Below are 26,789 nucleotides of genomic sequence, written 5' to 3'. Positions count from 1 at the left end.
AAACGAAACAAGATGTGCCCCCATCAATATACTGGATGTGTGACATATTGTAGATGCGTGTACCCAAATGGGAGTTTCTAGCACCGTGACAATGAAAACTCTTCCCTGGATCAAGAAATGCCAACCATTCCATTCAATGCTTTCATTTTAAATTTAAATTCTTCGTTCCCAAGCTGAGATCTTGGGATCCACAGTGGTGGTTTGTCCACAGGCATTCATATGGAGCAGTGGTCTCAAACTGTGGCCCTTCAGATGTTACCAAACTCTAACTCCCAGTATGCCCGGACAGCCAACGGCTGGGAGTTGAAGTTTTGTAGCATCTGGAGGGCCACAGTTTAAGACCACTTATATAGAGCCTTTCGGCATGTATGTGTCCATCAGACATAAAGGGGTTCTCCACTGGAAAACATTTTTGTTTAAATGAACTGGTGCCAGAAAGTTAAACAGATTTGTAAATTACTTCTATTTAAAATTCTTAATCCTTCCAGTACTTATCAGCTGCTGTATGTTCAAGAGGAAGTTCTTTTCTTTTTGAGTTTCCTTTCTGTCTAACCACAGTGCTCTCTGCTGACACCTCTGTCCATTTTAGGAACTGTCCAGAGCAGGAGCAAAGCCCCATAGCAAGCCTATCCGGACAGTTCCAAAAATGGACAGATATGTCAGCAGAGAGCACTGTGGACAGACTGAAAGGTAATTCAAAAAGAAAAGAACTTCCTGTGGAGCATACAGCAGCTGATCAGTACTGGAAAAATAAAGAATTTTAAATAGAAGTAATTTACAAATCTGTTTAACTTTCTTGTACCAGCTAATTTAAAAAAAAAATTTCCAGGGGAGTACCCCTTTATGTTTTGGTTAAAAACAATACATCTTATAAAATATACACCTTTATTTTATTTTCTATTTGGGAGATTTATTAACACCTGTTAAGATGAAGAGTGCTGCAATTGCCCATAGCAACCAATCAGATTGCTTCTTTCATTTTTAAAAAGGCTTCTGAAAAATAGAAGAAGCGATCTGTTTGGTTGCTATGAGCAACGGCGCCACTCTTCCGCTACACAGGTTTTAATAAATCTCCTCTTATGCCGCTATTAATCTACTAACTGCTTTAACGTTGTACAAGTACAATTGAACACCTGCACACCAACTTCCTTTCATGTGATATTCACTGTGTATTTTTGCGGTTGTCACATGACAGGATGTCCATGTACAGATGTCTGTTAATGTCACCATGGCAACCCCAGAGCGAGCAAGGTATTTAAATAGCTGCAGCAGATAGTAGGTCATAAACTCATGAACTTCTGAGAAGGAGGGGGATTTGAAAAGGTGTACAGTCATTACCAAACTACTGAGATATACTTTCAAAGGGGTACTCCGGTGGAAAACTTTTTTTTTTTAATCAACAGGTGCCAGAAAGTTAAACAGATTTGCAAATTACTTCTATTAAACAATCTTAATCCTTCCAGTACTTATTAGCTGCTGAATACTACAGAGAAAATTATTTTCTTTTTTGAACACAGAGCTCTCTGCTGACATCATGACCCCAGTGCTCTATGCTGACATCTCTGTCCATTTTAAGAACTGTCCAGAGTAGGAGAAAATCCCCATAGAAAACATATGCTACCCTGGACAGTTTCCTATAATGGACAGAGGTGTCAGCAGAGAGCACTGTGGTCATGATTTCTTCCAAAAAGAAAATAGTTTCCTCTGTAGTATTCAGCAGCTAATAAGTACTGGAAGGTTTAAGATCTGTTCTTTTTGAATTTCTTTTTTGTCTTGTCCACAGTGCTCTCTGCTGACACCTGATGTTTGTATCAGGAACTGCCCAGAGCAGGAGAAAATCCCCTTAGCAAACCTATGCTGCTCTGGACAGTTCCTGATTTGGGCATCAGGTGTCAGCAGACAGCACTGTCGACAAGACAAAAAAGAAATTCAAAAAGAACAGAATTTCTTATGTAGCATACTGCTGTTAAAAAGTACAGGAAGGGTAAATATTTTTAATAGAAGTAATTTACAAATCTGTTTAACTTTCTGGCACCAGTTGATTTAAAAAAAAAAAAAAAAGTTTTCCACCGGAGTACTCCTTTTTAAGACATCTGCTTTGTGGCCAACATGGAGCACACAGTCAAAAGAAGATTACTCATGGTTTTGTGGGATTTCAATGTGAATAGGACTTTTATTAAATTAAGCACTCAATTGCACCAAAAACTAAGGTACTCAAAGTAAGAAAAAAAAAAAAAGAAACATATACAGTAATTAGAAAAAGTATAAAATTACATTTGTTTCACAAATTTCTTATCTGACAGCTTAAGGAATGCAAAACTAGCAAATCCCTCATAGTCCTATGGTCTTTTAAGTAGAGTTGAGTGAACCTACAGAAAGATTTGCCAAACTCAAACCTTACAAGTCGTCTTTTGGTTTATTTAGTCCTGCAAAAGTTACTTTGCTTTCCAAGTGTTTCACATTCCTGGAGAAATCTGCTATGAAACTGTCCAGAGTCTTATTTCCAACTTTTCTGGGGAACACTTGGAAAGGCTAAACTAAATTAAAGGGGTTCTCCACTGCTTTAACCTTCTTGGGGCAGTTAGGTAGTACTGTGGCTATATGTTATTACCCCTTTGTTTCCTGCTGGTAACGCTACTGTAGTTGGGTTATTTTTTACCCTATTTTCAAACCCGGAAGCTGGTTACTTCATTAGTTTGCTGGCTTTTTTCGACCACTGTTTTTTTTCAGCCGCCGCCTCCATCTTTCCATTGCTACGTCCCCCTGCAGGGTGTTGTGTTGGAGGCCGGCCTGCCCCACGCTCTGTACATGCCCGCCTCCCGTGCTGATGAATATTCCACCATCATAATCGCAGACCTCCTTCCTTTCAGCTTCTTATAAGCTGATTGCTGATTGGGCTGCTCGCGGCGAATCGGCTCCGTTGTTGGGCACAAGCGCAGTTCGTCCTTAGTCTGAAGGGTCATCTGAGCATGTGCCATTGTGTTTTCAGCTTCAGGACTGACGCGCTGAGGTATTGTTAACACTAACCTTGCCAGAGGGGAGTCCCTGTGTGCTGGACAGCTCCCGAAGGTTTTCTAGGCGCTCTCTGGCAGCTGACCCTCCCGACCGAGGACGAACTGCGCATGCGCCCAACAACCGAGCCGATTCGCCGCAAGCAGCCCAATCAGCAATCAGCTTATCAGAAGCTGAAAGGAAGGAGGTCCGCGATTATGACGGTGGAATATTCATCAGGGAGGCGGGCACGTACGGAGCGTGGGGCAGGCCGGCCTCCAACACAACACCCTGCAGGGTGACGTAGTGATGGAAAGATGGCGGCGGCTGAAAAAAAACAGTGGTCAAAAAAAGCCAGCAAACTAATGAAGTAACCAGCTTCCCGGTTTGAAAATAAGGTAAAAAATAACCCAACTACAGTAGCGTTACCAGCAGGAAACAAAGGGGTAATAACATATATCCACAGTACTTCCTAACTGCCCAAAGAAGGTTAAAGCAGTGGAGAACTCCTTTAATTCAACAGATTTGCCCAGATGTAATCTGTATCTCCATATTAGAACAGTTACACAGATTTGTAAATTACTTCTATTAAAAAATCTTAAGCCTTCCAGTACTTATCAGCTGCTGTATACTACTGATATACTACAGAGAAATGTGTGAAGTTCTTTCCAGTCTGACCACAGTGCTCTCTGCTGACACCTCTGTCCATGTCAGCAACTGACCAGAGCAGGAGAGGTTTTCTATGTGGATATGCTTCAAATCTGGACTGTTACTGACACGGACAGAGGTGTCAGGAGAGAGCAGACTGTTGTCAGACTGGGAAGAACTGCACAATTTTCTCTGATAAGTACTGGAAGGATTAAGATTTTGAAATAGAAGTAATTTACAAATCTGTTTAGCTTTTTGCCACTAGTTGATTTGAAAACATATGTTCTCCACCTGTTTCCATCGAAGTTCCCCTTTAATATACTATTGGCCCTACTAATAAGTCTAAGAAAGATATCCTAAATCGTCATATTGATAGAGTGGACCAAAAGACTTCAGTGGGCTCATGAGCTCAATGTAGAAGTTCAGCATGTAACCTCTTCCTCCTAGTTCCGCACACCCGCAGGTCCTCACTGACTGACACACAGTTACGTAAACCCTCTCCTGCCTCTTTCTCTTCACTCTTGGGCCAGCTCTCAATCACTAAAAGTGTCTGTAGCCTGAGCAATGGTAGCCTGTGATGGACTTCAGTGATGTTTGCCGTCCCCCTAGCCTTTAGGATCAATGTTGTGACACCTGTAGCTATGGCAATGGATTTCACATATTGGAGCCTAGTGGTTGTCACTCTTTAACTCTAGTGTGCTACTTTCTTTATTTGCTATAAAAAATCTTCTTTCTTTATTTGCTATAAAAATCTTTTTTTTTTTCCTCAAAAAAGTGTGTATGCATACAATGCGTGGAAAAATATTAATGTTTTGTATATCTCAATGATTTTGTTTCACTTTCATTGACCATGCAGAAGGAGGAAGCATCTGTATTTACAATACACAACTTAAATCCTATTGACTAAAGAACAAAACTATAGACAAACACACTGCAAACCACATAGTTTAACTTTTAGTCATTTTAACAAAGATACATTGCGAAGAATTGAAATCTTACAGCACATCTTTAGTTAGTGAGGTTGGTTTTTTAATTAATGATAATATACTGAGATAACAAAAATTGCCAACATGGTATGATCCCTTCTATTATGCCACCATTTTCCTGCTTCCTGCAATACATGTCAGGAGTCTGTCGGCCTGCTCCATTCACTTCTACACACTAGACTCTGCTGACGTCTTGAGTCTATTAGGATGGTTTCTGCATTGTTTACGCCATTTACAATGGATGAAAATGGTAACGCAAAGCCATGCCCGTCATCTTACCATAGTAACAAATGTCATTTCAATAACACCTATTAACTGTTAGACTAATTACTCCACAAATAATATGTCAGAGCTGAATTTAACTATTCACATCCTGACATTTACCACGGTTATATCTGCACACGAGATCTGCATTAACTGATTTTGTGCTTCTTTGTATAAATGACTTACTCCATTAAGTACAATTACTTTCCATTAGTGTTCTATGTCAGTGGGAAATATGGTCGAAATTATGGTTGCATAATACAAAAGAAGTGCGAATGTGTTGACAGCTGTTAAACATAACATATATTACCACAGACACTGCTTTCCATTGACAGAAACTCCTGGCCTATGCTAATAATAATCGACAAACACGGTATCTGATTTTATCTCTCAAACAACTGAGGAACTACAAAAATTAGTACAAAGAAAAAGTCGAACTGAATACAACCTGGTTTCTTCTAGAGTTTTCCATCTTAGCCGCTAAAATAACAGCTTTAGTCTGATTAGATACTATGGAGAAACACAGCTGTTCTGTGCACAGGTTTTTGAAGTCTTCTCCAAGGTACTGAAATATACTTCTTTGACTAGAACGCTCATATCAAGCAGTTTGGATCCCATGCACTACTTGTAGTGCTCTGTGCTCTACCTGGTTTGACCTTCCACTTGAGTCCCCAGAGATTTAAATATAATGCACCATAAAAGTTACAGGAGGCAACATTTAAGCCTCCTTTCTTTAAGGGAAGGTCCCATAACCTCTAGTAGAAAAATAACACAGCTCCTCTTTCTGCCAAGAACAACCCAAGTCCTGTGTTTGCTTTGGCATAAAAAAGGGCCCTGTAAGGCCAACACTAGACTGCTCATATCACATCTTTTTCCACCCCTAATGCCACCACTAAGATCATAATAACACAATTTTTAACCTGATAACCAGAAGAGCCTAAAAGAATAAAACAAAAATGTACAATTCACTACTACTTTGTATAATCAAATAGCATTATGCATAATACAATGTGTTATTTTTCTATATCGAACACAATCCGTTTTCCCATATTGTTTTGGTTCTATTTTAACCCCAAAGAGTTTGTTTATTTATTTCTTTTTTTATGAATAATGATAAAATATACACATTCTTGATTGCTACTTTCTCCAATCTAATGCTTTTATCTCAGTTCAAGCTTATTTTCCGTGCTGCGAAGCAGATTTAGATTTAAGGTAAATCAGATCATGTCTAATAGATGATCTGGGCTTTTCCAAGGGCCTGTTTTCCATAATGGCATAACTGAGCAAATAGTGGTATATTATTTTTAATATTACAACAAAGTATGCTCTGTTCTTAGAAGCTGTTCCCCATTAACCTAAACCTCACAATAGACATAAATGTCATGTAGTGATCATGTTGCCTGACGTTTGAAGGGTGCGATGGAAACTAATTAATAAGATTTGGTTTGACTTTTCTACCTCCTCTGGAAGAATCGACTAACCCTGGTTGATCACCTGATTCGAACTAGTGGGAAACATTTGACATTTCTTAACAATTGCATAAAATACAATAAACATATTGATTAGACTAAGCTGAAAATCTATGCACTTCAGATCAGCAATAATCCCTTTTACTTATATAATCACAATATAAAGGTGACCTAACTAAATCAATGTAACTAATATGAATAGAAAGGCCTCATAGCTTTGATATTTTCCAGATCTTTATAACATATTAAAGTATTACTTATGTACTATTTTAATATCAAACTATAAAATACTGTCCCTAATCACATTGTACGCATTGTGTAGTCCTCTGATAGGACATTTATGCAGATGTCAACACATTAAGCTTGTATCAAGAGGGCTATACATATAGCATCAAGGCCAGCCATACTGTGCCTAATAAATTTTAGTAGAAAACTGTAACTACATTTGCACTCACCAATCACATCAGATTTCAGCCTTAGATAGTTCTCGCACATTTTCTGTTGTTAAAAATACTAAGAGGGAAACCACCCAGTCCACACAATGCTATGTCTTCAGGAGTCTATTAGACTGCATTAATGAGATTAAAGGAAAGGGATGTTAAAGGCATAGACTATTCCATTCCATTACGTAAGAATGAGTGACAGCAGCAGTAAAGAGAAATCACAGGATTATTTCTCCAGGAAAGGATTCGGAATTACTCCTTCCATTTGCTCTCCACTTAGCAATGATGATTAAAAAGGTCTATTACTAATACCACTGATATTCATTAAGATAATATCAAGTCATTAGGATGAAATTGTCAGGATAAAATAGGGATATTTTGTCACCTAAGTATTAAAGGCATCTCTCTAAGATATCATATTAGCATTGAGGGAATAAACAGATTTTGTTTGGTATATGAGGCTGGGAATCTTATTTGGATATAGTGTACCCTGAATTTGGAGAGCAGTTTTAATTGTGGAAATGTGTGCCCTCTAATAATTGTTCGATATTGAATACTTTTTATAGGAAACTGACCAATTAAAGGGTAACAACTAAGGAGCAAGGGCAAGCGTGACTTGTCTACGGAAAAAAAAAATAAGAATTGTGCAAAATGAATGCTGTCTATTGATTTTAGCCAACATTTGTATCAAGGTAACAGTATACTATAGTATACTAAGATGTGATCATACTTTATTATATTAACCCCTTAAGGACCACAGGTTTTTCAGTTTTTGCACTTTCGTTTTTCCTCCTCACCTCATAAACCTTTCAATTTTGCACTTAAAAATCCATATAATGGCTTATTTTTTGCACCACCAATTTTACTTTGCAGTGAAATCAGTCATTTTTCCCCCAAAAATCTACAGCGAAATGGAAAAAAAATCATTGTGCGACAAAATTGAAGAAAAAACACCATTTTGTAACTTTTGGGGGCTTCCGTCTCTACGCAGTACATTTTTCGGTAAAAATTATACTTTTTTTATTCTGTAGGTCCATACAATTAAAATGATACCCTACTTATATAGGTTTGATTTTGTCATACTTCTGGAAAAAATCATAACTATATTATGTAAATTGTCATCTTCTGACCCCTATAACTTTAAAAATGTTCTGCATATGGGGCGGTATGAGGGCTCATTTTTTGCACCGTGATCTGAAGTTTTTATCAGTACGATTGTATTGTATTTGTATTGATCAGACTTTTTGATCGCTTTTTATAAATTTTTTCATGATTTAAAAATACCAAAAATACACTTTTTTTTTTACTTTGGAATTTTTTTACATGTACGCCATTGACCCTGCGGTTTAATTAATGATATTTTTTTTATAGTTTGGACATTTACACACGCGGCAATACCACATATGTTTATATTTATTTTTTATTTACATGTTTTTTTTTTTATGGGAAAAGGGGGGTGATTTGGACTTTTATTAGGGAAAGGGTTAAATCACATTTATTAACTTTTTTTTTGCAATTTTATAGTCCCCATAGGGGAATATAACACTGCACACACTGATTGCAGGCACTGATCACTGCAAAGCCATAGATTTGCATTGATCAGTGTTATCGGCGGTTGATTGCTCAAGCCTGGATTTCAGGCTTGGAGCAATCAATCACTGATCGGACATGCTGGAGGAAGGTGAGTGACCATCCTCTCGCATCCTAGCTGATCGGGACACCGCATTTTCACTGCGGTGGTCCCGATCAGCCCCACTGAGCAGCCGGGAAGCTTTTACTTTCATTTTAGATGCAGCGTTCAACTTTGAACGCCGCGTCTAAAGGGTTAATATGGTTAAAATGGTTAATATTCTTGTTACTGCTATTAAAGTTATTGTACAAAAACATGAAATGGTGTTATTAAAAAAAAATTGCGACGAAGCCCTGTAAAACACAAAATCAATATTTCCCAGCCTATAGGTTCAGAAGAAGGGGGGGGGGGGGGTTCTATATAAATTACTACAGTGAAGAATCACAAATTAGGTAATAATTAATTAAATGAAAAAATCAATATGGCAAAGACATTTGATATGGTCGAAACCCACTGGGATCCCTACGAGGCTTGTTGGTTGAGTGCTCATTCGTTGATGCCTTGTTTAATATGTATGTTTTATGCCTTTATACTTTGTTGTAATATTTATATATGAACAAAGGGTTAAAATTCGCACTAACAACCCCCCACACACTTGCTTTCTGCCAAGCCTCTCTACAAAGAGGAACAGGAAGTAAATGAGTTAGTGTAAAGGAGAGAGGAGGTGTTAAGCCTCTCTCTCTGTTAAGAGTTTGCATTATATGTGGTGTCCCAGTGAGGAACACACCTGTCTTCCTGACCTGTCAGGTGGATGTCACCTGTCTGCTCTGGGCCCACTACTCATGTTTAAATGTGCACTGTTATATAAAGTCTATGCACTTTTATGCTTTAATGTGCCCTAAGGGGTTAACTTCTGTGTAGGAGGATGGTGAGGGGATCACATGCTTGCTTCAGCCAATCAGATCTGCTGCCCTGCTTCCCCTTAAGTCTGCTAGACTGGGAGGAGCTTGTCTAGCGAGAGAGTGAGGAGAGTGGAGGTCACCTCTATACCTCTGCTGTGCACCTGTACTTCACCACATAAGGACGGGCCTAAGAAAATCCAGTTGCTGCACTAATCTGTTTCAGAGCAACAACACCCTTCACAGAATTCTGCCGACCAGGTCATCCATTTTATTCAGAAGCAAGTCTGCAGTCGGGAGAAGAGCCAAGAGAGCCCACGGACCTCATTAGCAAAGAAGAGGGTAACAGGAAAGAAATAGAAAGCGTTGGGCAACTCTGGTCCACACATCTACTACCCGGGCGTCACAAACTTTATTCCAGTCACATCACTCCACCAGTATTACACACATGCCACCACATATACCTTTGGCTTCTCAGGCTTTCCCAGCTCATGAGGAGAACCCTATATTGAAGATTTTTTATTCTTAGTTCCTAGTGGAGTTAAGTGGCTGCCAAGCTACAGAACCTCAGAAACCTGGATCCCACAGTAGGGAATTTCAGGTATAGAGTACAGACTTCTGGGAAAAGCTTGGAGCAAACCAGTTAGGACTCACTTCAGGAAAGAGAGACAAGGGGCTAGTGACACAAGAAAGGCTAGAGTAGAGACTGCATGCTCCACACTTCAGTTTGCAGGTTACGCTAGATCCAGTCTAATCCTGTTTATTGAACTGTGTAAAAAATAAACTGTACCATCACTATGTCTAGACTAATTTCTACACTTTATCTTCACAGGCACCCTAAACACCACTGAGCCGAACATTATACAGTGTGTGTGTCCTAGGGTAACTGTAACCATCAGTTTCTACAGTGCAGCACCCTCTTCACTGTGACAGATTATGGAGCTTATTTACAATTGGTCACAGCCATGACCACTAGAATCCTAAATTTACCATCCACTGTTCATTTATAAAACGTAACTTTTAATGCCTCAATAAAGATAAAAACTTTCCACCTTACAAACTCTCACTGAATACTGTTACTGTGCAAGATCAAGGCTTGCTACATATTGTCAGAAAGTATAATTGGTGGTGTTAATGTATAATTAAAATCTTATACATATAAATCCGTCCGACGTTTCACCACATCAGTGGCTTTATTTAAATTTCTCCACTACAGCTTTCAATAGGAAATGTAGTGTGTGGACTGCAGCCACACCACCAAATATACGTTCTGATAATATGTAGTAAGACTGGATCTTGCACAGTAACAGTAATCAGTGAGAGTTTGTAAGGTGGAAAGTTTTTAACCTCTTAAGGACACAGGGCGTACCTGTACGCCCTGCGCCCGGTCATACCGGCTCAGACCCAGCGGCTAATGACAGCCGGGACCCTGGGCTAATAGCGTGCGGCACCAATCGTTGTGCCGCGTGCTATTAACCCTTTAGACATGGCATTCAAAGTTTATCACCGCGTCTAAAATAAAAGTTAAAGCTTCCCGGCAGCTCAGTCGGGCTGATTGGGACCATCGCAGTGAAATCCCCTCACTTGCCTCCGTTGCGTCCGATCGGCGATTGATTGGTCCAAGCCTGAAATCCAGGCTTGAGCAATTGACCGCCGATTACACTGATCTTTGCCTTGTCATTGCACGGCAATGATCTGTGTATGAGATCGGTATGTGCAGTGAAATAGCCACCGGGGGGCTATAAAACTGCAAAAAAAATAGTTAATAAAGATCATTTAACACCTTCCCTAATAAAAGTAAGAATCACCCCCCTTTTACCATTTAAAAAAAAAAAACTGTGTAAATAAAAATAAACATATGTGGTATCACCGCATGCGGAAATCTCCAAACTATAACAATATATTGTTAATTAAACCGCACGGTCAATGGCGTATGTGCAAAAAAACTTCCAAAGTCCAAAAAAGCGTATTTTCGGTCATTTTTTATATAATGGAAAAAAATGAATAAAAAGCGATCAAAAAGTCCGATCATTATTAACCCCTTAAGGACGCAGGACGTAAATGTATGTCCTGGTGAGGTGGTACTTAACGCACCAGGACGTACATTTACGTCCTAAGCATAACCGCGGGCATCGGAGCGATGCCCGTGTCATGCGCGGCTGACCCCGGCTGCTGATCGCAGCCAGGGACCCGCCGGCAATGGCCGACGCCCGCGATCTCGCGGGCGTCCGCCATTAACCCCTCAGGTGCCGGGATCAATACAGATCCCGGCATCTGCGGCAGTTCGCGATTTAAATGAACGATCGGATCCGATAACACCGCACGGAGGTCCCCTCTCCTTCCTCCTTGCGGCTCCCGGCATCTCCTGCTCTGGTCTGTGATCGAGCAGACCAGAGCAGAAGATCGCCGATAACACTGATCTGTTCTATGTCCTATACATAGAACAGATCAGTATTAGCAATCATGGTATTGCTATGAATAGTCCCCTATGGGGACTATTCAAGTGTAAAAAAAAATGTAAAAAAATGTAAAAGTAAAAGTGAAAAAAAAGTGAAAAATCCCCTCCCCCAATAAAAAAGTAAAACGTCCGTTTTTTCCTATTTTACCCCCAAAAAGCGTAAAAAAACATTTTTATAGACATATTTGGTATCGCTGCGTGCGTAAATGTCCGAACTATTAAAATAAAATGTTAATGATCCCGTACGGTGAACGGCGTGAACGAAAAAAAATAAAAAAAAGTCCAAAATTCCTACTTTTTAATACATTTTATTAAATTTTTTTTATAAAAAATGGATTAAAAGTTTTTTATATGCAAATGTGGTATCAAAAAAAAGTACAGATCATGGCGCAAAAAATGAGCCCCCATACCACCGCTTATACGGAAAAATAAAAAAGTTAGAGGTCATCAAAATAAAGGGATTATAAACGTACTAATTTGGTTAAAAAGTTTGTGATTTTTTTTAAGCGCAACAATAATATAAAAGTATATAATAATGGGTATCATTTTAATCGTATTGACCCTCAGAATAAAGAACACATGTCATTTTTACCATAAATTGTACGGCGTGAAAACAAAACCTTCTAAAATTAGCAAAATTGCGTTTTTCGTTTTTATTTCTCCACAAAAATAGTGTTTTTTGGTTGCGCCATACATTTTATGATATAATGAGTGATGTCATTACAAAGGACAACTGGTCGCGCAAAAAACAAGCCCTGATACTAGTCTGTGGATGAAAATATAAAAGAGTTATGATTTTTAGAAGGCGAGGAGGAAAAAATGAAAACATAAAAATTAAATTGTCTGAGTCCTTAAGGGGTTAAAATGGTCCGATAACAACTTCAGATCATGGCACAAAAAATTAGCCCTCATACCGGCCCGTACACGGAAAAATAAAAAAGTTATAGGGGTCAGAAAATTTTAAACGTATACATTTTCCTGCATGTAGTTATGATTTTTTTTTCAAAGTAATACAAAATCAAACTTATATAAGTAGGGTATCATTTTAGCCGTATGGACCTACAGAATAAAGATAGGATGTCATAAGATTTTACCAAAAAATGCACTGCGTAGAAACAAAAGCCCCCAAAGTTACTTAAAAAAAAAAAAAAACATAATATGGAACTTTTGGTGCAAAATCTAAAGCGTTATGATTTTAAGAAGGTAATGAGGAAAAAATGAAAATGGAAAAACCCTGTATCCTTAAGGGGTTAATCTTTATTGAGGCATTAAAAATTACGTTTTATAAATTAAGAGTGGATGATAAATTTAGGATTCTAGTGGTCACGGCTGTGATCAATTGTAAATATGCTCTGAAAATGATCCTCCATCCACAGGTCCGTTTTAAGTGTCATAGATTATGGCGCTTAGGACAACCCTGTGACTGAGGACTGCAGTTCCCAACCATCCCAGAAGTGTTTTCTTCTTCTGTAACATGTGCACTTTGTCTTGGTTGCTGCAGTAAGATTACTGTACAGTTTATTTCCTAATAGTATCTTCTCTTACTCAATGCGATCTACAAAAGAGCTAGAAAACAATTATATAACATTCTGGCTGAAATTGGGTTATGTGACTGATGTAGATGGTGCTTACACTTGACTTTTCAAGTGCCCTGAATTCTCAAATAGATACCTTAGAGCACTACCAATTGACATCAATTACAGCATGAAGCTGTAGGTTTGCAGACACGTCAATTGTTTCACATTTCACAACAATAGTAACAGTATAGAAAGAGCTGAGCTACTACAGGTAATTGAGGTAAAGCAGAAATCCGGTCACTTTAAAACCATGAACCTTAATGCAATCAGAACATAGTGTTCTGTCTTTCCTAGTGTGGGGCACATGATTAGCCTTTTTGTAAAGAAATAAACATAATTTTGCGATATTGTCCTGGTTTAATTTACTTTACTGTATGTGTCTCTATGTGTCCACCCAGTAATAGTAATAGTAAGTTAGAGTCTGTTAAAAGTGAAGTAGTGTTAGAAAAACTTATCACCTATCAAAAGGATAGGGGATAAGTTTTAAATTGTGGGGGGGTTCTACCGCTGGGACCCCCGCGATCTCCTGCATGGGACACCGGCTCTCCCTGGGAACGGAGCATGTCAAGCCCCGCACAAAGCGGCCACTGCCACACCCCCTCCATGTATCTCTATGGGAGAGCCTGAGACAGCTGATCTGCCACAATCTGATCCCTTGATACCTTACCCTAAAAGTGACAGATATCATTGTAAAAGGGCTTATTTTCCCTGTAACTTGGCAAATGTAGCAACAAAGACATTCTAGTTTATTTTTATATTAATTATGTTAGGAAATTAATAAAAAATAAATAAAAACAGAGATGCATGGATGGGCGTGTCGACCACCGCCTTGTGCGGTAGTTGACAAAGCTCTGTGCACGGAGTGGTGGCCTTTTTGTGTATGGGGAGAGCCTTGGAATTGGCCAGGAGAACACAGGGGGTCCAAGCAGTCAGACCACCCGCGATCAGACACTTATCCCCTATCCTGTGCATAGGGGATAGGTTGTGAGGTAGCCCTTTTAGTCAAACAAAATAGTATAACGTCCTATTAGAAAAATATGCAAGAATCCAGCAGATAACCCAAAATCTAGGAATACATAAGCAGGTTATAGCTGTTAATTCAAAGCTTATTAAACTTATTTATAGGGCATATACATTTTAACCCTTCTGTGTATTCATTAGACCAGTCTACCACTGTAGTGATGACTATCTACCTGTAGTGGAGAAGCAGTCTGGTCTATTCAGATCACCTGAAATGCAAGATGAATTGGGGGAACAGAAAGAGCCTGAAGCAAAGTAAAACACCTTGAAACATCCATACAAAACATGAAATCATGTTTTTGATGCAATCCTTTAATTTTTACAAAATCATCACTGCACCCCATTGCTACTCTCCTATGACTAATGCAATGGTTTTTCATTGCCTGCTCATAAGAAAAATTAAGAATATTTTCAAATAAAGCATCAGAGTTGTCCCTTAATAATTTATTGTGCCTGCTGTTAACAGGATCTAGACAGTGAAACTGAAGTGAAGAGAACTGTACTGGCTTCATATATATTTTAAGCACAGAGCACTCTCACCAAAGAAAAGAGCAGAAGATGGATTTGGTGGGATGCATACTTCAACATGTGAGGTTGTTAACAAAAGTGAAATGCCACAGTAAATAACGTCTATAAGCATGATGGGTAACCCTTTGACTTCTGGAAGACTCGATAGCGAATTGCTCCCATGTCCAAGGTTTGTTAACAATGTTATTCGGAACCAACAGATTTCTAAACGTTTTATAAATACCATCTTAATATTCAATTCAGTCAATGAGATTGTGGTGTACTATAAAAGTTCAATACTAAAATGCATGTAGCGGTCATGTCCCTATAGCTTAACAACAAAAATGTCCATCTTGGAATCAATAGGTTTGTAAACTTACAGTCAAGGGCATCCATATAAAAAAGGTTAACCCATAATTATAATCAAAAATAGCTACCTACTGTTATTATTGTTGCATCCCAGATAGGCAGGTCCTTATTCTTTCCCCAACTTCCCATTTTTGTAGAAAGGAAGGATGATACGGACCCTAAATTGGTTCCCTCATCTTGGTTGGTAACACTGAAATGCCCCTGGAGAGTAAAGCCCTAAATAAGTTTATGTCCCTTTATAAAAAAAAAAGGAGAAGTTGGCTCTAAAAAATGTGTACTCTATTATCTGCCACCAAACTTATTTCATTGACAGCAAGACCATTCTCCTTCAAACTACTCATTATACCTTATAGGGGAATTAACTCATTAAATAAGTGCAAAGTGTGCGTCTAATCTCTGTTTAGCAGTGGCTACATGCAGGGTAGGCCTGGCCTACCAGGACAACAGGAGATGGGCCTTGGCTAAATAATGTAAGTAATGAGCCCCAATGATCCAGCAGTTGTCATTCTATTAGAAACTGAATTTGTGGCCAAATAGTTGTCACTCGGGTCAATTATTGCTGATATGTCTTGCGTGTACAATGATAACAACAACAATTACATGAAATTAAAAGTGGACGTGGCAAAACCAATATAGACGGACAGATTCCCTCAGAATTATCTTCTATGGTATATTCATATAACCCCATTTTGAGAATTAACTAGAGGTGCAGAAACTTTATTTATTTAAAAAATTAAATAATGTTAGAGTGGAGCTCACAGGTATTTGCTGGTATACAGTACCTGAAGAGATGGACCATGGTGCTTGCTTAACCTCTTAAGGACCAAGCCCATTTTGACATTAAAGGGGTACTCCGCCCCTAGCATCTTATCCCCTGTCCAAAGGATAGGGGATAAGATGTCAGATCGCAGGGGTCCCACCGCTGGGGACCCCCAGGATCTCTGCTGCAGCACCCCGCTATCATTACTGCACAGAGCAAACTCGCTCTGTGCATAATGACCGGCGATACAGGGGCCGGAGTATCGTGATGTCACCTTATTTTATCGTTTTAGTTTTTTCCTCCTCGCCTTCTAAAATCCATAACTCTTTTATATTTCCATCTACAGACCCATATAGGGGCTTGTTTTTTGCGTGACCAATTGTACTTTGTAATGAAATATCTAATTTTACCCCAAAAAATTATGGCGAAAACAAAAAAAATTTTTTTTTAGGGAAGACATTTAAATGAAAACCACAATTTTGCGCATTTTGGAGGGTTTCATTTTCACACTGTACACTTTACGGTAAAAATTATATGTGTTTTTTATTCTCTGGGTCAATATAATTAAAATGATACCCATGGCTAGCTACTTTTCTATTTTTGCACCGCTTAGAAAAATCTCAAACTTTTTGTACAAAATCAGTAATATGAAATCGCCCTCTTTTGACCACCTATAACTTTTTCATTTTTCCGTATAAGTGGCAGTATGAGGGCTCCTGTTTTGCGCCATCATCTGTTCTTTATATTGATACCACATTTGCATATATAAAACTTTTAGATCACTTTTTCTAACTTTTTTTTGTTTAAATGTGACAAAAAAGCTGCATTTTTGGACTTTAAAATTTTTTTTTTTATGTTTACGCCGTTCACCGTACGGCATCATTAACATTATATTTTGATAGTTCGGACACATATACACACAGCTATACCAAATATGTTTATAAAAAATGTTTTTTTTAGCTTTTTGGGGGTAAAATCAATAGCAATCAGTTGATTGCTAATACATTTCAGTGCTGTGCATAGGGCATAGCACTGATCAGTATTATTGGCTGATCTGCTCGATCTCTGACCAGAGCAGAAGACCCGAGGAGACGGCTGGAGGCAGGTGAGGGGACATCCGGCCTTCATTACAGATGATCGGATCCCCGCAGCAGCACTGCGGGCGATTTGTTCATCTATTTTAAAATGCGCATTGCCGCAGATGCCGTCATCTGTATGGATCACGGCATCTGAGGGGGCAATGGAGGACATCGCGGATTTTGGCCATTACTGGTGGGACCTGCATTGTATATGACGCGAACACCGCTCCAATGCTCGCAGTCATACACAGGACGTTAAACCCAAATGCAACCCCGCCCCCTGATGAAGCTCATTCAAGAAAACATGCATTGGGGTTGCATGCACTCCTGGGTGAGATTCATATATGGCAGATATTGTGGATGGTCTTTTTTTTATCATTCCTTGTGGGTGGGGAACGTGTACGTTTTGTAATTGTGTGTTTTTTTATGTGATGCATTTTCAATAAAGTGTTTATGTTTATTATAGATTTTATTTTAGAAACTGGAAAACATCATAAAACCTTTTTTGTGGGCAAATTATTCTTTGCTCCCACCACAGTTACTTCTTTCAGTTTTTCATTACAGAAAACTAAAGGAAGAACAGTTTACTGTAAGCCTGATCCTAACTTTATTTGATGCCTTTCTGTCTGATATTTTCACTGCTCTATAATGAAATAGCATACATGGACATACTGTATACAATGTTATTTTCCAATAAATTGAAAAGTGTTAGTTTCCAAAAAATTACGTGTGAAATACAGTATTTTCAATTGTTATGTGCACCAGATGTATTACTCTGAAACATTGTTCGATACGTTGTCATCCAAATAGACACTAGAATAGTATCTGGTGTTAGTTTCCAGACTTTTTCCAATATATAAAGAATCAGAGACATATTTTGGAGGTAAAGACATGCTGATCTAAGACCTCTGTGTCCTAGATCTTGGAATACACTCAACCTCCTACTGACAATATTTTGTACTCTTACAACTTAACCCTTTGATCATTTTTAGACATATATGTAACATGCACACAGGATGCAAAAAGATGGGAAATGATTAAAAAATTTTTAAAAATATCAATTTTTTAAAGCCTTACAGGACTGAGTACTCTTGCTGTAGATTTATATAAGATGCTAAGCAGGAGAGCACATATAAGATATCCTTGGTTTTTGGTGTGCCTTTGAAGACTGGCATTTTTAAAAGAAAGCTGCACACTATTTAGCCCTTTTACTCTACTTTTCTTCTGTCCTTTGTAGATAATACCATTGCATAGACTTCCAACCCTTCAGAATGACAGCCGTTTTCATAAGCGTACACTGCACAGGGAAGAAAAGAGGTTGGTGTCAGAGAATAAAAGAGACTAGGTCCTTTGGCCTGATGTTCATGTTACCCAAAATAACAGTGGATAACAGGGGAGGAAGCTCAAATATTATTTGAGGTGGGCAAAGTGTATTCACTGCTTTGATGCTTTCTGTGGCTTCAATTCTTTCATTTGTGTGGTTTTATAACTGAAATATCCTTTTTTTGGAAGTAGGATAAGGTATAGAAGAACTAAGTACCATTCTTTAAATCCTTGCATTAATGTATATTGATACTGGGCTATATATTAAACTGAGTGAAACTTAAGAACTTTTGCTAAAAATCTTGTATTTGGGTTTGTCATGAAAAACAATTATAATCACTCTTTATAATTAAATATTAAAATAAGTTTTAATGAAAAGTTTAAAACTCATCTTCAGAAAGCATAAGAGGATATGGGGTTGATGGATGACAAATGTTTGCTCTGTCACTCTGGTGACCAAAGAAGAAAAGAGGGTAGCCCAAGATCCAATGTTATCCTCCATTGACAGGATGGGGAAAAACTAGCTGATCAGTGGGGGGCTGATTTCTGGAACCCGCACCAAACCTGAAACAGGAAGAAACAGGTCACTTGTCTTCGTAACCCATGAAGCGACAGTATGCTTGTGCAGCCAACAATCCACTCATCATCTATGGTGCTTTCAAACAATGCTAGGGGCTGAGATTGATAAGGAATAACTGTAGATCTTTGGATAGCTGATTTAGGCTAGGTTTTTACAGAGGTTTTTTCTGGTGTTTTTTTCTGCAGTTTTTGAGTCAATATCAGAAGTGAATCCAGTAGGAAGGAGAAGTATAAGTCCTTCCTTATATTTCCCATTCCATTTAAATACACTTTTGACTTTGGTTAATAAAAAAATGCCAGAAAAAAACTTGTCTTGAGAAGATTTTAGGTCATTGAGCAAAAATACCTATGCCAAGATCTGACTGTGCATGTTTCAACTTTAGACTAGTATTGTGCAGGTATTTGGCTGGTTTAAAGCGGTATCCATATTTCATAAAATAATGGCAGATTGCCAGGATATGCCACTAGTTTATGATCAATGTGGTTATAACTTTTAGAACCCCTCCACCGATCCTCAGCACAGCTCCTTTACAGTCTTTCCCTGCAGAGGTTCGGCCATCATTCAGCGCGATTCCCTGCACACTTAGGTGGTTGGGAGAAACTGGTGTGATTTATTATTATTATTACTATAACTTAATTATTACTATAATAATAATAGCTATTTTTATTATTATTGTTCTTAATACTAATAATAACAGCTTCATTTTCAGGGGTAAAAAATTGGTATGACACCCAAAGTTATAGCTGTAAAATGAATGTGTGTGCTCTAACATCCATTTCAACACTTAGTTCAATAGAATTGAACAGTAAGCAGTAAAAAAAAGATGCATAAATACATTGTGGAGATATGGACTAAAGTTGCAAAATAACATAATACAGTATTTAACAAGAGACGAGTAGGGTCTCTTTCACTATGTTTATGTATTAATTTGAATTGGTTAGTATAATCAATTCATTTATAAGTGTCACATTTTGTGCAACTTATCTAGACTTTTAACTGTATGTTAAAGGACTTTTCCTATCTCAAAGATCCTATTAAATCTTGTAGTGCATGTCAAAATACATATTTTTGAAATAAATATCATTTTCCAACTAGTATGCTTTCAAAGATAAGGGCTTTTGTCACCTCTAGGTTTCAAGCCACCTCTCTGCTCTAGAAGCATTGGCTGAGCTTCTCTATGCATATAGTAGGAAAGAGCCAGCTGGCTGGGATTGCGGGAGCCCTGCCTCCTTATGTGCCTGTTTGCATTACTAGTGACAGCTACCTGGCTCCTGGGGTGGGATCTCCAGGACAGCCATGCAGGGGACAGAACTGCAATGTGCAGCCACCCCCACAAACATAGATGTAGGGACAGACAAGGTAAAGAGGCAGTTGGGAGTACCCCTTTAAAGGCTGCCTATTTTGGTGTTGCAGATATTATTAAAGTCAATAAATATTGCAATAAGAATGGCTGTAGCAGAAGGAGTTTATAGTATACTTTGCTTTCATTTTGCAATTAATAGTGAGAAGTCTTTTATGTTGTCATTTGAAAACCCTGACATTTCTCCCCCTCATCAAGCTAAACTTTTAATTGACGATTTGTAAAGAGTAACGGGAAAATAATAGCTGCTTAAACACCATCAAGAGGAGAGCAAATTAACTTAACATAGAACAATGAATAGGTAATTACAAAATGTCAATCCTTGTTTACTTAATGGAACCCATGCAGAAAATAAAGGAGGTGATAAAGAAGTGTATTTGGAATAGAACATGGTGTCATGATGTACAGATACAACAATTAAAATAAATCAAGTCAATAAAGAAAATACACATAGGCCTTGTACAATGGGTAATCTGTAAAGGGGACAAAAATCAATTTATGTTCTATAGGTTATCCATGTGAATAGACGTAAGAGATAAAAACTGTAAGCTGAATTTAATTTTTACACTTAACACATCGGAGGATACAAATATAGGCAACAAATAAGTGAAGCAGTCACATGAGTGCTGTGAAAATCTAATATGAGGCCCATGTCGGCTTTTGTGACCTTTCTTTGACTGAAAATACAGCAATACTTGTAGGCTTCAAAGCCAGTCATGAAAAATAACATGACTACAAGAAGAGTATCCGCTATCTGACCAAAAAAACCTTACAATGATTTTCTGTATTGATTATTTAGAAAGATAATTAAGATTATTCTCTGAGAGTATATTTTATAACATTTCTTATTTATATAATATGTCGTGAGGGTCACTGCAGTTTTTGATGCAGATTTTAAGCCAAAGCCAGAAGTAGAAATAAAGGATGGAAGTCCAGCCAAGCAGCTTGTGTGCATAGTGCTATCTTTATTATTCCATGCTACATAAAATGACAGGTACAGGGCACAGGAAGTGATGTGTTTCAGCCAATCACAATGGCCTTAACCATACCGTACTACCAGGTATTATGATTAAGGCCATTGTGATTGGCGAAACATGTCAATTGGTGCACTTTTTGGCATATGAAAGCCACATCCCATTTTACCGAGGACATGCCACTTTGTTGGACGAGGAGGAAAACTTTCAAAAAAGTGTGGAAGATGTGGAAGATGTCCTATTTTGGTGCAGGATATTAGAAACTGCACCAAAAATTCTGATACATTTGCAAAAGTAATGAATTAATTTTTGAAGTTTTGGCTCTAAAAACAAAATAACAAATTACAGTGGTGTTTTTCCAAATTCCCTAAGTGACCATATGCCTTCTATTTATCTAGGGTGAGTCAGACCATAATAATTAAACAATCTCTGACACTTTGTTAACTAAACTATATACCTTAGTGAAGCATACTTCAAAATAGAAGATTTTAAAATTTACAGGGTATCTATTGCCTCATTTTCATTATATGACCTGAAGATAGCATCAAATAGATAATAGTGAATGCCAACTAAACAGACGAGTGTCACAGCATTTCTTGTCCTTTTGTTTTTCACCTGAGGACAGTTTCCTGGAGACAGGACAGAGCCACTGTAGTGCTCATCCCCTTGCTCCCCACACCTTCCTTTCCTGCTTGAGTGACATTCAGACGTTGGCTTCCAGCACTGTACCCCATCTCTAAATCATGGAGAGAGAATTTTTGCCATAGGAATAGAAAACCTTTAAAGAAGTGATTGTTCTCTCTGAACATTTAACCTGATAACGACCATGGACGTCTATGCTCGTCCAATGGCCGTTACTGGGGTATGACGCGGGCTCCCGACTCGAGCCCGTGTCATAACGGCCAGCCCCCAGCTGATTCTTGAAGCTGAGGGCCGGCGTTAATAGCCGACATGCGGCTATCGCGCGGCCGGCTATTAACCCTTTAGATCGAAAGTTGACAGCGGCATCTAAATGTGCCTGTATCCCGTCCCTGGTGGTCCAGTGGGGTGGATCGCCCCCAGCAGCGCTACTGAGGTAGCCTGAGGGCTTACTTCTCCTGCTGCGGCGGCTCCGGGGCTCTGAATGATACAGCCTGGCAGAGCCAGGCTTTATCATTCGAGCGCAGAGCACACAGATCATTGTGGTTTTATGAAACCACAATGATCTGTATGAGGAATCTAATGATTCCTCCTAAAAGTCCCCTAAGGGGACTAAAAGTTTAAAAAAAAAGTTTAAAAAAAGTTTAAAAACACACACATTAACCCCTTCCTTATTAAAAGTTTAAATCACCCCCCTTTTCCCAAATTCCATATTAAAAATATGTAACCATAATAAAAATGCACATATGTGGTATCGCCGCGTGCATAAATGTCCTAACTATAAAATATATAATTAATTAAACCGCACGGTCAATGGCGTACACGCCAAAAAAATTCAAAGTCCAAAATAGCGTTTTTTTGGTCACCTTTCATACCATAAAAAAAAGGAATAAAAAGCGATCAAGAAGTCCGATCAAAATAAAAATGGTACCGATTAAAACTTCAGATCACGTTGCAAAAAATTAGCCATCAAACCATCATAGTACACAGAAAAATAAAAAAGTTATAGAGGTCAGACGAGGACAATTTTAAATATATACATTTTCGTGCACGTAGTTATGATTTTTTCCAGAAGTACGACAAAATCAAACCTATATAAGTAAGGTATCATTTTAATCATATGGATCTACAGAATAAATATAAAGTGTCATTTTTACCGAAAAATGTACAGCGTAGAAACAGAAGCCCCAAAAATTTACGAAATGGGGTTTTTTCTACAATTTTGTCACACAATGATTTTTTTTCCGTTTCGCTGTAAACTTTTGTGTAAAATGACTGATGTCATTACAAAGTAGAATTGGTGGCGCAAAAAATAATGGTGGATTTTTAGGTGCAAAATTGAAAGGGTTATGATTTTTAAAAGGTAAGGAGGAAAAAACGAAAGTGTAAAAACAGAAATATGCTTGGTCCTTAAGGGGTTAAGTCTAGTTTTTGGCTGAAATTATTATGGATATTCATTCAACATTTTGCACAAACCCATTTTGTCTTAAAACATATCAATAATTAATCATCTCAGTCCTGCAAGTGAAGTAGAAATGTTCCTCTTCTGTTTTTTGAAAGTACCTTTTAATTGTCCTTCTCTACTAAGATGTAAAAAAAAAATTCAGCTGTTCCTTAGGCACTGTTCACACCTTGTGAAATCTCCTTACATATTCTGCGAATTTATAGTCTTCATGTAGGTAACTGCCTGTCTGGTATTGATTCTCATTGTAAAAAACAAATACTGCATGAAATAAGTTCAATAAAGGATTCATTTGTATTGAAAGGTACAGTTGATAGTTTTTTTTAAATACTTTGTAATAATAATAACTATATAAAAATGTAACAATATATATATATATATATATATATATATATATATATATATATATATATATAAATATTATTAATATTATATTGACAAATACTGGTTAAAGCTATACCAACAGGACACTCTAGACAGTTACAGCGAACTATGGGGGACATTTATCAAAGCATTTAGTAGTTTTTTTTTTATTAAAATTGTCACAAAAAAGTCGCACATGCAACTACGCGACTTTTTGCATGTTCAGTGTCCTAAGCAAAAAATAAAAATCTTGCTTACCAAAGCAAAAAGTGATTTTTGACTTGCAGTGGTCAGAGATTTATCAAGTGCGAAAGTCGCAAATAAGTCGCATCGCATGAAAAAACCTACTAAATTTACTCCAGCTCAGACATGGAGCAGAAAAAGCCACTACCAAAGCAAAAAAAGAAAAAGTGTTTATGTGAAAGAAATTTATCAACAGGCTGAAACCAGTTGATAAATAAGTCGCACATAAGCAAAAAAATAGTAAGAAAAAAACAACTAAAAAAAGGAATACATAAGCAAACATTGATAAATGTCCCCCCATGTGACTATAGGCCTAGTTATATTTATTCCGTCCCTTACTGTTTAATAAAATGATTATGATGATTAAAATGAAAATGGCTGCCATCACTTGCTCCTTTATTGTTGTCACAAGGCTTTTTCAGACCTCAACAGGGGATTTATGAACTTAAGGTCCTGTTACATGGGGTGATAATTGCCACGGGGCCGGGGTAACAAGATGAGTAAGCTTGCTTGTCATCTGAGCGTATGGATTGTGCAGACTTATAAATTATTGATTGTCGGCAGCACCTTTTCCCATGTACACAGGGAATACACTGCTGACTATGTTGGAAGGTAATGGCTGCTTTCCCAGAAAAATTAACTCTTAGGTTGATTTCGGGCTCCTGGCGGTTGCCTTACCTCATGCGCATGTGGTCCCAGGGAAGTTCAGTCAAATAATGCCCTGTATCTATAAGTTATATAGCTCAATCTGTGGATTGGGCACCAGCTACCATGGATTTCAGGCAGCAGATTGGATGAATGTTATACCTAAATCCTCAGGAGATTTGGTACATGTGAGCTTCCACTTACTTGTAACTTTACAAAAACCTCTCTCACATGGCATTGGGATTGAATAGTATTCCTCACAAATCATGGAAAGTGACATTCAGTGTGAACCTGGCACAAGCATAGTATTTAGTGATCCTTAATAAGACATTAGTTTATAGTTCTGCAATATATTTTTGTCTGTAACAAGACTACAAAGTATTGTTTGGAGTCAGAGGGGGTGCAAGTGTACTGAAAAAGCTAGGATGTTTCATGTGTTTGTATTGGTATATCCTTCTTTATGTCCATGTGTGTTTATCTGTGAATGTATCTATCTAGTAATTATATCTCACCCAGCTTCCCTGAGGCAGTACCTCTGATGGCAGTTAAGTATAAGATATCCACCATTACGCTGCAGTAGTTATGTAACTTGACAGACTGTCTGAATGTACTTACTTTCCTCTTTATCTACACAAGGGATCATCAATAATGGATGCTAATACAAATTGATTGGATTGTTCAGGAGAAAGGTTTAAGTGAAATCGGAGTCAGATACATAAATACTGTAACACTGTTTTTAACAAAAGCAGAACACAATATAACAGTAGCAAGCTGGCAACTATGTCTATAGGGTGTGCAGCATACAACATATCATAATAAAATAATACGTGATTTTGTAGTATAAAATAAAACCCATGATGTGAGGGGGTCATTTGTGATGGTCAGTGAATACAAAAACTGTCGCTTTGGCAGACATTTCAGTATTTGTGTGTTTTGACAGGATTTATACCCAAGAGAATTGCTTGTGTGCAAACTTTAAGAAAGATACGTTTGGCAATATGCAGTTCTGTTCTATCAGTCGTGTTTGTGGCTCTTCATATTTCAGTGATGGATTTGTAAGTCTATACGAATCACTAAAAAGTGAAGCAAAGCAGACAAATCTCTAGACATTCCCTTTGTGAATAAGGCAATACAGCCAAATCAAAAGTACTGAGCTGAATTCCTTCTATTTTTTTTGTATAGTTTTATTAGGAAATCTTACATCATACCAGTGATATTATTATACTCAGCTAACAATGGTTTCATGAGAAGGAGGACCAAAGAGACACATAAGCTTTCGTATCATCTACATGACTCACAGCGTTAAGCAGACCGGCAGTGATCAATGATGTGTAAGAAGGAACAGCAATAGACACAGTTCTGCCTAAATAATTTGAGATCATTTTGTTTCTTAAACTATTAAGAAGTGGGAAATATATACAAGAACATTCCTCAGCTCATTCCTCTGCTAACATTAAAGGGGTACTCTGGTGAAAACTTTTTTTTTTTTTTTTAATGAACTGATGCCAGAAAGATAAACAGATTTGTAAATGACTTCTATTAAAAAAATCTTTACCCTTCCTGTACTTTTAAACAGCAGTATGCGACATAAGAAATTCTGTTCTTTTTCAATTTCTTTTTTGTCTTGTCCACAGTGCTCTCTGCTGACACCTGATGTTTGTATCAGGAACTGCCCAGAGCTGGAGAAAATCCCCATAGCAAACCTATGCTACGCTGGACCGTTCCTGATTCGGGCATCAGGTGTCAGCAGGGAGCACTGTGGACAAGACAAAAAAGAAATTCAAAAAGAACAGAATTTCCTCGGTAGCATACAGCTGCTAAAAAAGTACAGGAAGGGTAAAGATTTTTTAATAGAAGTAATTTACAAATCTGTTTAAGTTTCTGGCACCAGTTGACTTCTAAAGACCTAAAAAAAAATGTTTTCCACAAAAGTACCCCTTTAAGTTATGGTCTTACGCAAAAAAAAAAAAAAAAAATGACACTTTCATCCCAATTGGAATCCAGCTGCATTGTCAATATTCACCCAGTTATCTCACTTGTATGTACTGTCTATAAACCTACATAACTCATGCTTTGAGAACCCTTACATTTGTTCCACTACTGTCTTTTCACTCTTTGTAATATATCTAATATACTATACAGCAATATCTATCATATACT

General features: G+C 37.8%; 1 protein-coding gene across 2 annotated transcripts in view; it reads right to left on the bottom strand.

Annotated features, from left to right (window-relative positions):
• Positions 1-26,789, bottom strand: part of RORB (RAR related orphan receptor B) — a 230,543-nt gene that overhangs the window by 83,093 nt on the left and 120,661 nt on the right. Inside the window, exon 1 of one of the 2 annotated variants that reach the window (XM_056523227.1) lies at positions 1,134-1,166. The exons of the other annotated variant lie outside the window; for it this stretch is intronic. Coding sequence (XP_056379202.1) covers positions 1,134-1,155 — 22 coding nt within the window. The 5' untranslated portion in view covers positions 1,156-1,166. Of the gene's footprint in view, positions 1-1,133; positions 1,167-26,789 lie in introns of those variants that run through there. 2 annotated transcript variants of the gene reach the window in all.

This window comes from Hyla sarda, chromosome 1 (genome assembly GCF_029499605.1).
Source record: "Hyla sarda isolate aHylSar1 chromosome 1, aHylSar1.hap1, whole genome shotgun sequence".
NCBI classification, from domain to species: Eukaryota; Metazoa; Chordata; class Amphibia; order Anura; family Hylidae; genus Hyla; species Hyla sarda.
This window is presented reverse-complemented; position numbering and strand designations above follow the sequence as displayed.